Below are 16,407 nucleotides of genomic sequence, written 5' to 3' on the forward strand. Positions count from 1 at the left end.
CTTTTGGCGCAACTGATCAATTAATCTCGGGGAGTGTGTGCCTGCGGTATTTAAAACTTCAATACATACCGACAACGGCGACAGCAGAACTTACTTCGATATCTAACGCTTTGGCTAAGCTTATCTCTCGCACACTACTTCGCCTGTGCCTCTTCAGTTAATGGTGCATTAAATTCTGGTTGTAAAAACTTTCCAACTAAAATCTAAATAAACCATGACTTTACCTGTACGAAACACAGTCCGTATATGTTTATATACGGACTCTGGTACGAACAAAATCATTTAGAATAAAGAACACAACTACTACTGTATTTTATTTATTTAAAGTCCAATAACAAAACATCAAGAAACAGTTTCTTTTCGTTTCTTATTTTGTTTTCTTTCTTCTTTAATTCGATAAAATTTTTCTCTTTTTCTTTTCTTAGCTTCAGTAATTGGATCCTGCAAAGCAAAAGGTCTTATATCTACAATCTGTTAAAAAGTGTATGAAACTATTCCATGTTGTTGAAGGTACATTAAACAATACTGCAATTACCTTTCCCTGCAATATTAAAGCTTTATCTTTATTTGTTTTCTTCTTCTCTCCGAATTTTTGTTCTTCCAATACCTATAGAACAGAAAATTAAAAACAAAACAAAGATATCAAATTATGAGGTAAACAACGTATTTAATGTTCACCTATACTATTGAAAAACACTAAAATGGCAAATTTATGGAATGAGGTACAACTACACAAGGGACCAAGGATGTTGGCCAGACTGCCTATTACAACATCACCTCAAGGTGCTACTGTCTGGACCTACCAAAAAAAGAAAAGAAACAGAGTTACATACCCATTCTGTTTCACGCTTCATGACATTAACTTTAGTAAGAATTTTTAACACCTCCCGTTCGTCAACTTCATATTCTTTTAACTTTGTATCTAAAAGACATAAACAAACATTAACCAATATAGCAATGGATTGAATGGAAAATAATAACTTACTTATGTGCTCTTCTATACTTTGTACTCTATGTATATCAAACTGCGTAACAAGAGTAATTGAGATTCCACTTCTTCCAGCTCGTGCAGTACGACCAACCCTGTGGATATAGTTCTTTGCCAACCCAGGTACATTATGGTTGATTACCACCTTTAAATATTTAATATAAATCTCATTGAGTTTTTTTTACTATTTGAAGTAAATCCTATTTAGTTTTCATTAAGCACTTAATGTGTGAAGAGAACAATAATTGACTTTATCATACATTAAGTCTTAACATTTTTAACTGTGTCTTCAGTATAAAATGGGCATGTTCTTACAACTCACCTGAACCACTGGTATATCTAACCCACGAGCTGCCACATCTGTTGCTACTAGCAACCGTGTGTTACTCGATTTAAATCTGGACAAAGCTGTCAGTCTTTCTCGTTGCTTCATCAGTGAATGAAGCACAACACACTGGAAACCAGCTTTTTGAAGCAGCATACCAAGTACTTGACAGTTTCTAGATTAGAAAGTAAGATAGTGGAGGTGAGAATGAGTAATTACGATAATTTTGGTTTTATAACTCACTTGCATGTCTTAGTAAAAATCATAATTGATCGAGTCGGTTGCTTTTCAAGTAAATCTTTACAAATATAGACAAGATATCCATCTCTTATATGTTCAGGTAGAAGAATGTATCGTTGGTCAAGATTATCAACTGTGCTAACTCTGTAAGACATGTTAAAGTATTCACCACTTTGCAACATGCATCAAACCAACTTACTTGTTGTCTGACTGCCAGAAAAATGGACTTTTTGTTGATAATTCTTTCACTTCATTTAAAGTGTCTGTGAGAGTGGCGCTGAATAGTAAAGTTTGTCTGCAAAGAAGTATAAATATGTGTTACTTTCAATTTGTGCGGACTATACAACTTGCCATTATAGATAAAACAATATACATACCTTTCTTTTGGAAGTGAGCTAAAAATAAGGTTTAAATCATTTGTAAAATCTCCATCTAGTTTATCAAGCAATCTATCAGCTTCATCCAAAACAAGGAACCTAAATTGAAGATATATTTTGAACTTTGCTGCATAGCAACACAAAGTTATTGACTATTATGTAGAACTCACTGTATTTTATTAAGCTTGACATTATTTTCATTGCTTCTTAGAAGATCAGCAAGTCTTCCAGGGGTTGCGATTACAATATGAGGTTTCTTTTGTAACTCATATGCTTGTTGAATTATATCTGGTTGATGAAACAAGTTGATTAGTTAAATGAAAATTTGTTAAAAGTTTAATTTAATAAAAAAAAATTCAACAACCAGAAAAAAGGTATCAAATTTATATTTGTATTGACATGTCATAGGACCTAAGATTTATATTTTAGAGAAGTTTCAATACCACAGCAGTGACAACACCGAAGGTGCTGCAGCATGGTCCTCACTTCATGTTGAAGCCTGCTATTTCCCCGAAGGTAGGCGACAATACGTTTAATGGTGATATCTTATCTCTAGAAGAACCTACCCATTCCTCCTACTATAACACTGGTTCTAATATTAATTGGTTTTCCAATCAAAGTGAATTGCTCTGATATCTGATATGCAAGTTCTCGTGTAGGTGTTAGCACCAAGCAGAATATTCCATAAGGATCTTCTGACAATTTCTGTAGAACTGGTAACGCAAATGCTGCAGTTTTTCCACTTCCTGTCTTGGAACATCCAAAGCAATCTTTACCTGAAAATAATCAGTGTTTGAATAAATGAAACAGTATAAAAATTATGCATAATATGATATTCTCCGTACTAGGTCAAGGTATAACAGAGGACCAAAAACATTGCCCAGAGTTGGTTCATTTCCCAAAAACCCAATATGATACATTAGAGTTATAAAGTACATTTTAAACATGTTTGACAAACTGACAGAAAGGTCTCTTAAATTTTTTTTAAATGGTTACTAAAGTAGATACATTTCAGATTTCAGTGTGCCTTTAACCAACCTTGTAAAATAGGAGGAATACAATTATATTGAATAGGAGTTGGTTTATTGAAACCTAGGTTACCAAGATGTTGAATAATCCATTCATTTAACCCTAAGTCAGCAAAATTGCCTTCAGATTCCATAATTCACAAATCATGCACTAATTAAAAAGATTGCACCTAAAATGACACAATTTCGCATTAAGATTAGGAAACATCTGGCATTTATATATACAACACAACAATAACCAATCGATCAGATACCATGGTGATAAAAATAAATGAAAAAAGTTGACCCAAGTTTCAGATTCAGAAAATGTAAAAAATGTTTGTATGATAATGAACGGCCAATGTTTTAAACCATTAATTTTTTCAAGAAATAATACCACAGTTTTTAACTACAGGCAGTTTGTACAAAGTTTTACAGCAATCCTTGCATCTCTTTCATAAAGGAATCATAAGCCACATCCGCTGTAGCTTTTGCAGTCTTCTTTTTCTTCTCAATTTTCTGCTTGGATTGATTGGACACAGATGGCTCTTCGCGCTTATGAGCAAGTTTTCCAGTTACTTCCCGTCTGATTCTAAGCGTGGTAGGCATGAACCTCGTGCTCTCTTCCTTTGGATTACTGGTCAGTTGCGGTTTTGCAACAATTGTGGCAACATGAGGTGAAGACATGTCTTTCTGAGCAGGCCTGTGTATTAAACTTGGTGGAGCACTGAGTATGTTGGGGTTCTGCATCATCCCATGTTTGTTTGTATCAATCATATTGTTTTGTGTGTGTATGTTCTGCTGCATGTGTGGTGGATGCATCATGTTTGGTCGGTGTTGGTTCATAATACTGGGAGGCATCCCTGGGGGTGGGCCGGGTGGCATGCCAGGTGGGGGACCAGGTGGTGCTTTACGGTTGTATGATCTTTCATTGCCATCACCCTGGTTAAAATCATTGTCATCTTCTTCTGCATCTTCCTTGTTGGGAGGAACTGGGATGGTTTGTCCCGCCAGTTTCAACATCATTGCTTGCAGTGGAGTTACGTTGCTTGGTGGAGCAAGATCTTTTGGTTTGAAAGTTTCATCATCATCATCAGCAAACCTGACAGATCGACGACGAGCATGAAGCTCCTCATCCACTCCCACATCATCATCATCTCGGTGATGAAATTCATCATCATCATCATCATCCTCATCAGGATGAGGCTGCTTTGCATCTTTATCAAATGTGTCAATCCCATCTTCTGGATCATACGCATCCCTATCATCAACCCGCTTTGAAGATGTTGAAGCATGGAAGGAAGAACTCGGTCCCGAAGGTCTCCCGCTTCTTATAAAAACTTTATGCCTTGGTGGCATGCCAGGAGGGGGTCCGGGGGGTAGTTTTTTCACTGGAGGAATGGGCGGTAATCCTATTGGTGGACCTGGTGGGATCTTTTTTAATATTCCGCTTGGCATCATACCAGGTAACGGTATGTCCGTTAACTGGGGTGCTTCCTGTGGAAGGCTATCGGGCAAAGGGATTGCTGTTATTTCCACTTCTTCAGCGTTTTTCACAGACTCATAGTACTTTTCTTTCTTCAGTCGACTAAATTTATATGTTTCAAGAAACCCTTTGTATTCTCTTCCTTTGTTTGCATCTTCTTTAAAATAAAAGTCAACAATTCGAATCAAATTCTCAAGCAACTTCCGACGTTTATCTTTAACAACTTTATCATTATAAGTGGGCTCATTTATTGGGTTTAATTCCATGTCATCTAATTCTTCTAGCTCACGTATCATCTGCTGAGGATTTTTAGTTTTAATCACTGCTTGTCTAACAGCGATTCTTTGTTTCTTGTTTTTCTTGAGTTCCCGTCGACGCGCCTCTTTACGCGCTTGATCTGTTGGGTTCATAAACTTCCCACCTTTAGTGGTGTTTGTAGTACGGCGCCCCATGATGTGTATTGGTTATACACTCACAACAATATACCCTAACAATACAAAACCAGATTTTGTAATTCTAGAAAAAATTTGGAATTTATTGAAAGCTGTTGAAATGTACAACTATAAGCAGAAGTTCACCTCTGGCTCTGGCCAAATGTAAATAGGTTGGTATAGGTTTATAGCTAAACAAATAGGCTATTGTTGTAATTATAAATTCGTTATACATTCAACATTTACAGTATGGATTGGCAGAATTATATCGTCACGCAGGTTGCGCATAGAAATTTACAAATTTTAATACCAGTTTATTAACAAAACAACAATAAAAACACCCATGCCGTAAAAACATACATAAAAGAACGATTATTTAGTTAGTGTGGTATTTGTTTTGCTTGACTTTCGAGCTTTTCCACATCTGGTTTCAGGTTTTGCTTGCCGGGCGCAATGCCGACCTATTATTTACCTTCTACAGAACCTTACTTAATATAAACATTGTATTAACTTGCAAACACCCTTGAAATATTCATTTAGATTTGTTTACTACAAAAATTCAATACCTATAGGAAAAGAAGCACATACATAGACACACACCTCCCGCCTTCTAACATTTGTAAACGTAAACCGCCCAAGTAATATGTAAAAGTTGAAAAAAGTTAATGCTAGTCAACAAGGTGGATAGTACAAGAACTTTGTAAATTTAGTCATAAATACAAATTGTTTAATTATTATTTCTAATAAATTATGCCTTGTAAGTAGCAAAATATATAATTGTCTCTGTCCCCACTTTAATTTTTAGTTTGTATACGATTTCTATGTTAAACTAATTTTAAATACACCGGCCGCAACTTTTTACAAATTAGTTGTAAGAGTTACAAAATCGTTATGAGTTTAGTCTTTGCTGATCAATTATTAAGTACGACATTCCTAATTTTTACTGCCAAGGTGCCTATCTAATTAAAGGACGTTGTTTTACCTTGTATTCCAGACTCAGTACTGCTGATAAAATTCAACATGGCCGATAAAATAGAAAAATATCTTCCCCCAACTTCAATAAGTGAAGTTTCCCACGTTAAAACGATGGACCAATACAAGGAAATGTACAAGCAAAGTGTTGAAGAACCGGGGAAGTTTTGGGGCAAGATTGCAGAAACCTTCTATTTTAAAAAGCAGCACGAAGGCACGTTATATATTATATATCACTCCATGTCTTCATCATTGTATGTTAATAGAGTGCTTGGTTGACAAATTTGCATATTCTACACACTACGAATTGCATGTTTTTTTATTTCCACATTTGTCCCATTTTTTTACTCTGAACTTTATACATAATGTGATGATTAAAACTATATTTAACCATCTTGAATGGTTGCTTAATTAAGGTTTAAGTATGATTACATTATCTATGACTTATTTAAACTTTAATCTTATTAAGTACTTCACTCCAGGTGAATTTTTTGACTACAATCTGGATATACGAAAAGGGGAAGTTTACATTCGATGTTTATCTGATGCAACAACCAATATCTGCTATAATTGTCTTGATAGAAATGTGAAGAGTGGGCATGGTGATACAATTGCATTTTATTGGTAAATTTACTTAAAAAAGTAAGACTGATATTTATCACAAACGGAATTACGTTTTGGGAATACTGACGAGACTGTGGAATATAAACACTTATTATTCAGCTGGTTGTAGTAGGTATTTCCAAAATTCCCATATGAATAAAATATGTAAATTTAATTCTTAAACATTTATAAACAAATTAATAAATTCAAAAATTATGGACGGACACGTGTATACAAATAAAAAAATTATAAATTCAAAAAAATTACATAGAAGAGTTTTTGTGAACATCTCTGCCTAATGAAATGTTATTAAATTTTAATAATTTTGCAGGGAAGGCAATGATCCAATGGACAGTACCAGCATCACATACAAGAAGTTACTGGATGAGGTATCTAGTGTTGTAGACTGTTAGTTTTTATAAATCTTACATTTTACTTTTAATTAAACAAAGATGCCTCATTAAGTAGTTACCGGGAGCTACGGTTTTATCAAACTTAACAAGAGAGACTCTAAAGTATTGTTTAACTGTTACACCACAAACTGCAATGTAAAATGTCTATTGTGCAGATAAATTCATAGTAAGAAAAAAAACATATAAGAAAGTATACATGAATACACCTTCAGTTTTTTTCTGAATGTTTATTTTCCAGGTGTGCAAGTTTTCAAATGTACTGAAATCCCTGGGTGTAAAGAAGGGTGACAGAGTAGCCATCTACATGCCCATGATACTTGAGCTTGTGGTGGCAATGCTTGCTTGTGCAAGGATAGGAGCTGTACATTCAATTGTGGTAAGTAAGTCTGCATGAAACCATTTACATTGTTAAGCATTTGTGTGTTCATGGTGGTGGAAAGTTCCATGACTTATGAGTCATGCTTGCATACAAAGTAAATTCTATAGCCCATTGGAAAGCCTTACTATAATAGTCCTAAATAAACTATAGGATTTAGAAATAAAAACACACAAAATAAAAGTTAACCTAAACCGTTAAAAAATACAAGTTACCCTAAAATACCAATGCTAAATTCTAACAAAAACCATTGCCTTAAAAAACATTTACACAACAATTTGCTTGGTGCTACTATTTCCTAACAATTAAAACTATTCGAAGAAGCTCCTCAGAGCCAAAGCTTAGCATTTAAATTAAATATTTTCCTCATCAGTTTGGAGGCTTTTCAGCTGAAGCACTGAGCAGTAGAATACTTGATGCAAAATGTGATGTCCTTGTTACAGCAGGTAAACATTTTATATTTGTACATATCATTCAGAAGATCTTGATTTTCAAAGCACAAATCATGTTGATAAACTTTAAGCTGTTACAACTAAATAATTGTTAATAAAAATAGTATTGTGTTATAAGTTATAGAATAAGGATAACAAATTAATATTTTAGACATTTTGTAAATCTTTTTACTTCTACTTGTGGTAACAACATCAGGATTTTTTATAGCAATTTCTCTTTTTTTTATTAATATTAAGTTCAAGATAGACACATAGTTACATACAATAAGTTCAAGTAGTGTATAACGTATAAGTTTTCTTTGCATAAGATAAGCATGAGCCACAAGTCCACTGAAGATCAATATTAATTTAATGAGCGTCACAACTTATTTCCAGATGGTGTGTACCGGGGCACAAAGTTAATTGATTTAAAATCAATTGCTGATGAAGCTTTAGAACTTTGTACTAAAGATGGACATTCTGTATCTGCATGTGTGGTGGTGAAACATATAACTGCAAATAGTTATTGTGATGATAAGACTGAACGTCCAGCAATGAGACCTTACTCTGGTTTCAAGGTTAGCTTTATATAAACATTCTACTCTGTTTCAAGGCCATATTGTAAACCTTGCATCATTTCCCAACCTGGCTATTTTTATTGTGTTTTACAAAATGTTTCTGCATTTTTTACGTTAATTATCTTTCTGCAACTCAGCAAAACTGGTGAAAAGTAGTTGTGGTTTTTAAAACACTTCAGACTCAACCAAATATCAAAAAGTGTTTGCGCAATACTTTGTTTACTGTTACTAGTACTTGTTAATCATTAGAAATTTCTGAGGAGTTTCTGCTTAAAGGCCAGAGCTATAAATTATTAATCCTACTGTTGGGTACCCCAGGGAAGCTGTGATGTGGTCATCTGAAAACAGATAAACTAGGCTTGAGAACATGCCTGCTACCATTGTGGGCGTGTGTGACTTTGGCAAGACACTTAACGGCAATTGCTCCAACCCAGTGGTCACTACTGGGTTGTCTAAATTGTCAGCCATACAAGAAACAATCACCCAAAAAGTATCTGTGGTAACTCAGAAGCTGGCAAGAGGTCTATGAAACTTACCACACACGTCATAATAACTCTTGTTTTTCCACCACACAAGATAAAGCAAGTTACACTACTTACACTTACCCGTTTAATAAAACGACTTCTTCTTTAGATGAGTTGGAACAAAGCTGTGGATCGTTCATGGGAAGATTTGATGCAATCCGCATCCAATGAATGTGAGCCTGAATGGATGAACAGTGAAGATCCTTTGTTTATTCTTTATACAAGCGGATCAACTGGTATTCCTAAGGTGAGATATCCTGTTACGTTGTGAGAATATACAAGTTACTTAACTTACTTTGCGAGTTACTTAAGTTACTTTGTTTGGTTTCATAGAATAATGTAGGATGCACAGGTTGTTGAAACTAAAGTAGTGTCTTTCATGTCTCATTGGTACATGCTTGTTGACTTGTTGTTTTGGTAGTGTCTTATTAATTTAATTTAAGTTTGAACAAACATACTGATACACTATTTATTAAATGGAATTTGTCCAAAGAAGCACTTTTTAATTAATAAACATTTATTATTTATTGAAACATTTCAGTAATAGGTACTAAAAGTGTTAAAAGGACCGTTTCCAAAATTTGGAAATACTTTTTTTTGCTTTTTATTGCATGTAAAAGGTACTACAAGTGTTAAAATCACCATTTTCAAATCTATAGTTTGATGTATTATCCAGGGTGTTCTACACCATGTTAGTGGGTACATGTTGTATGCGGCAACGACACACAAATATACATTCGATTACCACTGTGGTGAGGTCTACTTCTGCACCGCAGACATAGGATGGATAACTGGCCACACTTATATTACATACGGTCCATTACTTAACTGTGCTACTTCAGTGATGGTAAGTCCTGTCTTTTGTATTGTAAAGTGAAGTATATAGCAGTATATTTATGACTTGAAGTCTTTTGTTCTGTATTTGCTATTGCACTCATTAAACCAAGGGTTCCTAAACTAAATATGGTCATAGTTATGTTAATACACTATTTGGCTTTGTTGTTACATTAGACATTAATATATGCTTCTAGACTATACATACTGTTATTTTCAAAGTAATATTTTAACATTGTGCATGAGGTACAAAACAAGCATGTATGATGTGGAACAGTTCACCATTTTATTAAATCCCTGTTGAACTCCATACCGTTCCCACGTTTATTAATATATTTCTATCTCCAGTTTGAAGGTACCCCCCTCTTTCCAGACGCCAGCAGATACTGGGCAATCGTAGATAAATATAAAGTTTCTAAGTTCTACACAGCTCCAACGGCTATCAGGTCTCTTATGAAATATGGAGAAGAACCAATCAGAAAGTAAGTTGTGTAGTTTGTAACTCTTAATTAAGAATTAAAGTCACAAAATATTCTCATAATAATGTGTAAGCATTTGTTTATAAATTCATATACTTTTGTACCACCTTATTGGGGTAAAGGGCCACTCTTGCCTAAATCTAAGATGCAGAAAAAACTCTCACTATTTTATAACGGAGAAACTTACTAAATGCTCATTACTATGTGCTGATAGTATGTCTACATTCTTATGATATGTCCTTAATTGCACTCTTGGTGTTGTCGCGAAACAGACTGACGCGGTAAGTCCCAATAGTGCCCTATAACAAATTATGTACCAGTTGTTATTCTTATGAAGTACCTTGTCATACTGAAATATAAGGTTTTAAAGTAAACAAATCCTTTCAGATACAGCCGATCTTCACTGAAGGTTCTTGGCACAGTTGGTGAACCCATCAACCCAGAAGCTTGGTTGTTCTACCACAAAGTTATTGGAAATGAAAGTTGTAGTATTGTGGACACTTTCTGGCAAACTGAAACTGTATGTTTATTTGATTGTTTGCTATATTTACTGTATGAGGATGGAATTTCCTAGTTTTTTAACAAGATATAAGCTACCCCATTTAAACTCATTTTACCCACAAAAAATTTATGTCTAATTTTAAATCACCATTCTCCTGCTATTGCGGGCGTATGTGTTCTTAGAAAAGCCATTTAACTGCAATTTTTCCCGTTCCAATGATTCCTTAATTAAAGGTTGTCTAAATTGTCACCCATACACCCACAAAGTTACATACATGTATTTATGCCACACAAGTTCCCAACTGGTTTCAATACATTAATAACCATAGTTTAACACAGGGCGGCCATGTATTGACCCCCTTCCCAGGATGCACACCAACCAAACCTGGTTCCGCAACCTTCCCATTCTTTGGCATTGTACCTGCCATATTATCAGATGAAGGGGTGGAAATTGAAGGACCTGGGGAGGGTTATTTGGTGGGTTAAATTATTGTAGGCACTTACATATTTTAGGTAGTTCCAATATATACTCACTTTGTATCTTTACGTTAAAATTTGAAAGTTTTGTGCCATATTTTCTTTCAGGAAATTGCATGCATTGTCGCACAGCTTAGTTTTTTTACTTTGGCAGTTCGATTTCACAAGGTATTCTCAGAAGCTGTTTCGTTTTTTAAAACTTTGTAGGGGTCTTTACATACTATTTGAGCGTTTATATAAAAAATGATTTTTCGTTGGTAGGGTCTTTAAAATATTAAATCTATCACTTATTAAAAACCCTTAATTTCAAACTGGCATTAAGTATGGTTCCACAATTGTCTTGTAAAACCTGTAGATTTTGTCGGGGTTGATTAATAAGTCCTATTTTCACAGGTATTCAAGCAGCCATGGCCAGGTATGATGCGAACAGTGTTTGGTGATCATAAACGTTTTGAACGAACATATTTCACCAAGTTCCCCGGGTATTATGTACCTGGTGATGGATGTAAGAGAGATGAGGATGGCTATATTTGGATCACTGGAAGAATTGATGACATGATTAATGTATCAGGTAAGAGGATTCAACAGCCCTGGTAAGCTCTTAAGAATGGCAGAAGAAACGTTGGACGAAACATATTAATACCAGATAAGCCGAAAAAGAATATTTTACATTGTGCCTGGTAGCAGAAGTAACATATTTCGAGTATATACGATGTAATAGCTATGCATTTAATTCTAAAACAGTTCCTCTGGCAATTTGGTAGTTTATTAACGTACATGGAATGTCGTAACAAAGATAAGATTAATCTCTTAAAAAACACGCTACGGAAAAAAAAGGGTCCAATAAAAGGGTGGCAACTAAACCTACAATGCAGTATAAATAAACTTATATTACAGTAAATTCATTTAAAAAATGTAATGGTCTAATAACAATGCAATGCATAACAAGTTGTACTTTAGTTACAAAGACACTAGACAGTTATGCTAATTCCTTAAATATATATAGTCGTTTGACCTAAAATGTCAAAACAATTCTAGGAAACGGAAATCATTTTTAAAGATCAGGGTAACTTCTTTCTTTTCCGTAACATTTCCCCTAATAGCACAGGATGTGCTTTTAAGTTGTTATTTGCCCACTATGTTAATGTATAGTGGTCTACTTGGAATGTAAGTCTTGAATTTGTGCTTGAACTGTATAACACTTACACAAGATAGCATCAAGTGTATATTTTCATGAAAAGATAAATGGTTCTTTAGGGATTAACAGTGAGTATATATAGATTGGGAATACCACGGTAGCACAGTTTGCTTGTAGGTCAAGAATTTTGATTTTATCACTTTAAACATTGTGGTAACAGTGTATATACATAATGCAGTTGCAAGTTTGCAGGTATTTGAACAGGTATATTCACATTTTAGCTTTTTAGCTGCAAACTGACCATTAATAAATAGATTTTATTTGCCAATATGCATAACTCATTTGTGATTAGTAAAATTACCACTAAAATTCAACAGCGTCTTACTTTTTATTGAAACTGACATTCTGCCATATTCATCAAAATTGTTGCTTTAATGTCTCAACCTCTTTTTACATATGTAAATTTTCACTGGTTTTAGACATATATCTCATCTTAAGAAATGGAAATTAAGCGTAATATCACCACTCAGGCCACCTACTAAGCACTGCAGAAGTTGAATCGTCATTGATAGAACATCCACAAGTAGCTGAAGCTGCCGTGGTATCAAAACCACACAGTGTGAAGGGAGAATGTCTTTATTGTTTTGTCACAGTACTACAGGGGTCAGAGTTCAACAAAGAATTGGTCAAAGAATTAAAAGAAAAAGGTGAACAATCTAATCTGTTACATCATAATATACCCCACAGGAATGTTTTTCAGTTACACCTTTATTCATTTTTAGTGAAGCCAAAAATTCTCTAAAATTAACTTATTTATATTACCAGTCCGCCACCACATTGGAGCATTCAGCACACCAGATTACATACAGAATGCACCGGGCCTTCCTAAAACTAGATCTGGGAAAATCATGCGTCGGGTATTACGTAACGTTGCTAAGGGCAACCGTGACCTGGGTGACGTATCGACGATGGCTGATGCCTCAGTTGTTGAAGTTCTTTTCCAAAACAGAGTTGAATAATATCGTCACAAAACGATGATGCAATGCTGACGTCATTGAAGCAATTGACTATAGCAGTGGTGTTATAATCTACTTGGTTTATCAACTAATTATGCTTCACTAAAACCGCCTACCTCCTAAAGTGAACTTAACGTTTTTTAACTCGTTCCACTTAGATGCAAAACTAAACGTTTTTCCAAACTAAACCGAACAAAGGTTTTAAATTTTGCATAGCACAGGTTCCAAACCTGGGATGGCAGGGTGAGTTATGTGCACTGCATTAATGAGTAAACATTAATACCAATAATTTAAATTGCTCTTAAAAATGTGAACCGACTATTCCTGCCACCCCTGCATTTAAAAAACTTTGGCACTTTTTCGCTAAGTACAACCTATTGTGTAGAGGTAACTATGTTTTGACCTTTTTGCGTTTTATATATTTTTATACTCATTCCAAAAACATTATTTAGTCCACTGCTCCTTCCACTCATATGTAAAGCTATGTTACTATGGCACATTGTAAGATTTGAAATTTGTTTTATTAGTCAGGGCGAACATAATTTGGAAAACCGCTATTGCAAATATTTAACTGTCTTTGTAGGGCTGTGAAAAAACATTGTTATTGCTTTGAGTTTTCGAATACAGCAGCTAATACTCTGTATTTCGGTTTGTTTTATGCATATTATACTGTAGAAGCATAAGAGTTTTACTTTCTGGAAGTGGTCAAAAGATTTTGCTATTTTTACGTATTTGAAACGGACGAAAGCAGCATACAGTAAGGGGGTGAAATGGGACATGTTTTTATTTAACCATTTGTCAGTAAACAAAGGTATTTACTGGATTAAATAACCACATTTTCACAATGTTAAAAAGTGTTGTTAACTGTTCAAAACACAATTGGAAAATATGTGAATTAGATGCTATTAGTATCAAATTTTACACCACAGTATTATTATATGTGATCGTTATTAAAACATCCACACTGTATGAACAAGAATTGGAAATTAAGTATTTATGTTTGCGAAACGGAACATTAACAAAGTGCCATAAGATTTCAATGATTAATTTAACAATGGTCATATTAAATAAACGGTTCCAGCTATGCTTTTTATCTTGTTTTTTTTTTAAATAGTTTCGTAGTAACAATTAAAAAATTTTACAATAAAGAAAAACGACCAATGTATCACCTTGACGACGCGAACTATTGCGGTATTAAGTGCATTAGAAATGCAAATATCACGTCTGATTTTTATCTGTGGGCAAGTTTTGACAGCTCGTTAGAGATAAGCTAAATTAGTTTAAAAATATATATATTCGATTACCGGTAAAATGCTTTAATTTGGCTGTCAATCAAATACAAAAAAATATCCGTGTATCGTATAGCCCGCATTATACAACTATATACAAGAACAAGTGTATTGTATAAATATGCCAATAGCAACTTATTCTAATCAAATTAAGCAGCGCCCGAAGTCGAATAATAATTGCATCCGCAAGAATGCAGATTGTTAATATAACTTTTCGGTTTTCTTTTTCTTAAACCGTAGGGCTGTTACTTCGTATGAGTTTACCTTTTATAATATGCTACACCGAGTAATTCACGGCGACGATATATAAATACATACATATATGTAGTAGGGTGGGGAACATGGGACACTTGTTCCTTCCATTTTCTCGTCCAATTTAGTACTAGAAAAAAAAACATTCAAAAAATTATAAAACCGTACCCTCAGAACACCCACAGGACGTTGTGAATTGTTTAAAACACGATCAGGATATTCGGATATTATGTGCTAAAGGTGTCCCATTATCCCCCACAGTACCATACCTGTCAGTACGCATTGTACTTTGATCATGGTGCTTGGACCTTTAGACCTTCACATTTCAGCATTTCTATGTCGAAAGAAATTTTAATTTCGCACTGGTATGCCTATTTAAAAACGAGGCCATGGTCCATGGCGTTATCATATGACGTCAAATGGGGGCGTTTCGTTTTATCTAAACCTAGTTTTCAGGAATGCAAATATACTTTGTGGTAAACGACACGTTAAGTAATGGATTGATTAAAATCTTTCGTAAAAAATATTTTTCAAATATCTGTGATGTTCGATGTTATCTCTCAAACGTGACCATTGAGAAGAATAATGCTTGAAGGTAATATGATTGGCATATGTGATAACAGTATTGGTTATATAATCAGCACGCAGCCGGCAACAAGTTATGTAATTGCTAAAGTTCAAAACATCAGTAAAACTTCCCCGTTTGTTTTATATACAGAGATTGTGGCAAATCGAAGGTCGTTTAAGTTGAACTATACGGAAAAATTTTTTGCAATGGTTTCGTTTGCTATGTACCAACATATACTTTTGCTTTATGCCATACCATAATACACTGCGTCTCAGCTTTTTACAGCGACCAAAAACTAACCATAAACTAAATCTTCGTGGATACAATTACCGAGACAAACTTTATGTAGTAGGGTAGGGGAAGATGAGACACCTTTAGCACAAAACAACCAAATATTCTAATCGTGTTTTATTAACAACGGCCTGTGGGAGTCATGAGGATACAGTTTTATAATTCTTTGAATGTTTTTTGGTTAATACCAAATGTGACCTGAAAATAGATGGAAAGGTGTCCCATATTCCCACCCCACTATACCAATTATTGCGGTCGTACAACTATAATTAAGTTTTGTACTAACGTGCACGAGCTTTATACGCAACTAGACACTGCCGGTTTAACTCCTACCAGCTATTATTATGGTTTAAAATATGCGAACAAACCATTTTAACACTTTTGTCGATCTAAACACAATAACTGTGACAGTTTAGTACTATAGGGTATAAGGTAAATGCCGTTAGCGCATAATACACCATGTTATCTAATCGAGTTTTAACTATTAACAACGCTATTTTAGAGTCATAAGGATACAATTATAAATTTCGTACATATTCTTTGTTAACTAAAAAATACGACGATAAACGAAAATGAAACATGTCCCATCACACCCCAACTTGCTATACAATATTTGATCAACATTAAGATTTAAATTACCGGTTTTGCCGTTTACTGAACAAACAAGTGCTAAATACTTTGTAAACCTCGTCTCGATCAACGTGGGTTTATTCTTCGATGTTTGATGGTTATATGAGCCGCTATGTCCTGGGTTCGAATCCGATTGTGGTGACTATTCCGTCTGCCCTGAAGCAAAAAAGATGTCATCTCC

The 16,407-nt window shown here is 34.5% G+C and overlaps 3 protein-coding genes across 4 annotated transcripts; 1 reads left to right on the plus strand and 2 right to left on the minus strand.

Annotated features, from left to right (window-relative positions):
• Positions 1-300: 300 nt before the first annotated feature.
• LOC100187445 (probable ATP-dependent RNA helicase DDX49) lies at positions 301-3,130 on the minus strand. Of its 2 annotated transcripts, XM_002129116.4 has the most exons (11): positions 2,969-3,130; positions 2,497-2,706; positions 2,101-2,218; positions 1,931-2,029; positions 1,753-1,848; positions 1,557-1,697; positions 1,311-1,488; positions 986-1,133; positions 834-922; positions 536-607; positions 301-441 (listed from the first exon to the last, which is right to left on the minus strand). In XM_002129116.4, the coding sequence occupies exons 1-11, from the start codon at positions 3,090-3,092 to the stop codon at positions 343-345; spliced, it is 1,374 nt and encodes a 457-aa protein (XP_002129152.2). In that variant the 5' UTR covers positions 3,093-3,130; the 3' UTR covers positions 301-342. The 2 variants fall into 2 exon arrangements, with proteins under 2 accessions (XP_002129152.2, XP_026690170.1); XM_026834369.1 differs by lacking the exon at positions 1,557-1,697.
• LOC100177211 (WW domain-binding protein 11) lies at positions 3,129-4,935 on the minus strand. Its single transcript, XM_002129053.4, has one exon. It carries the CDS (start codon positions 4,873-4,875, stop codon positions 3,370-3,372), a length of 1,506 nt encoding a protein of 501 aa, XP_002129089.1. The 5' UTR covers positions 4,876-4,935; the 3' UTR covers positions 3,129-3,369.
• Positions 4,936-5,771: 836 nt separating this feature from the next.
• LOC100179555 (acetyl-coenzyme A synthetase, cytoplasmic) lies at positions 5,772-13,832 on the plus strand. Its single transcript, XM_026834366.1, has 14 exons — positions 5,772-6,040; positions 6,309-6,450; positions 6,761-6,818; positions 7,081-7,218; positions 7,592-7,664; positions 8,046-8,227; positions 8,861-8,998; positions 9,428-9,598; positions 9,934-10,067; positions 10,452-10,584; positions 10,905-11,042; positions 11,436-11,613; positions 12,711-12,887; positions 13,006-13,832. The coding sequence occupies exons 1-14, from the start codon at positions 5,875-5,877 to the stop codon at positions 13,197-13,199; spliced, it is 2,022 nt and encodes a 673-aa protein (XP_026690167.1). The 5' UTR covers positions 5,772-5,874; the 3' UTR covers positions 13,200-13,832.
• Positions 13,833-16,407: the final 2,575 nt, after the last annotated feature.

Source organism: Ciona intestinalis, chromosome 4 (genome assembly GCF_000224145.3).
Source record: "Ciona intestinalis chromosome 4, KH, whole genome shotgun sequence".
NCBI classification, from domain to species: Eukaryota; Metazoa; Chordata; class Ascidiacea; order Phlebobranchia; family Cionidae; genus Ciona; species Ciona intestinalis.

Excerpts from the sequence above, each read along its gene's own strand:
- LOC100187445 (XM_002129116.4), bottom strand. The coding sequence starts at position 3,092 with ATGGAATCTGAAGGCAATTTTGCTGACTTAGGGTTAAATGAATGGATT. Across the intron at positions 2,219-2,496 it reads TGTTATAGTAGGAGGAATGG|ATATAATTCAACAAGCATAT; the intron begins GTAGGTTCTTCT and ends TTCATCAACCAG. Across the intron at positions 608-833 it reads TGAAGCGTGAAACAGAATGG|GTATTGGAAGAACAAAAATT; the intron begins GTATGTAACTCT and ends TCTGTTCTATAG.
- LOC100177211 (XM_002129053.4), bottom strand. The coding sequence starts at position 4,875 with ATGGGGCGCCGTACTACAAACACCACTAAAGGTGGGAAGTTTATGAAC.
- LOC100179555 (XM_026834366.1), top strand. The coding sequence starts at position 5,875 with ATGGCCGATAAAATAGAAAAATATCTTCCCCCAACTTCAATAAGTGAA. Across the intron at positions 7,665-8,045 it reads TGATGTCCTTGTTACAGCAG|ATGGTGTGTACCGGGGCACA; the intron begins GTAAACATTTTA and ends ACTTATTTCCAG. Across the intron at positions 8,228-8,860 it reads GACCTTACTCTGGTTTCAAG|ATGAGTTGGAACAAAGCTGT; the intron begins GTTAGCTTTATA and ends CTTCTTCTTTAG.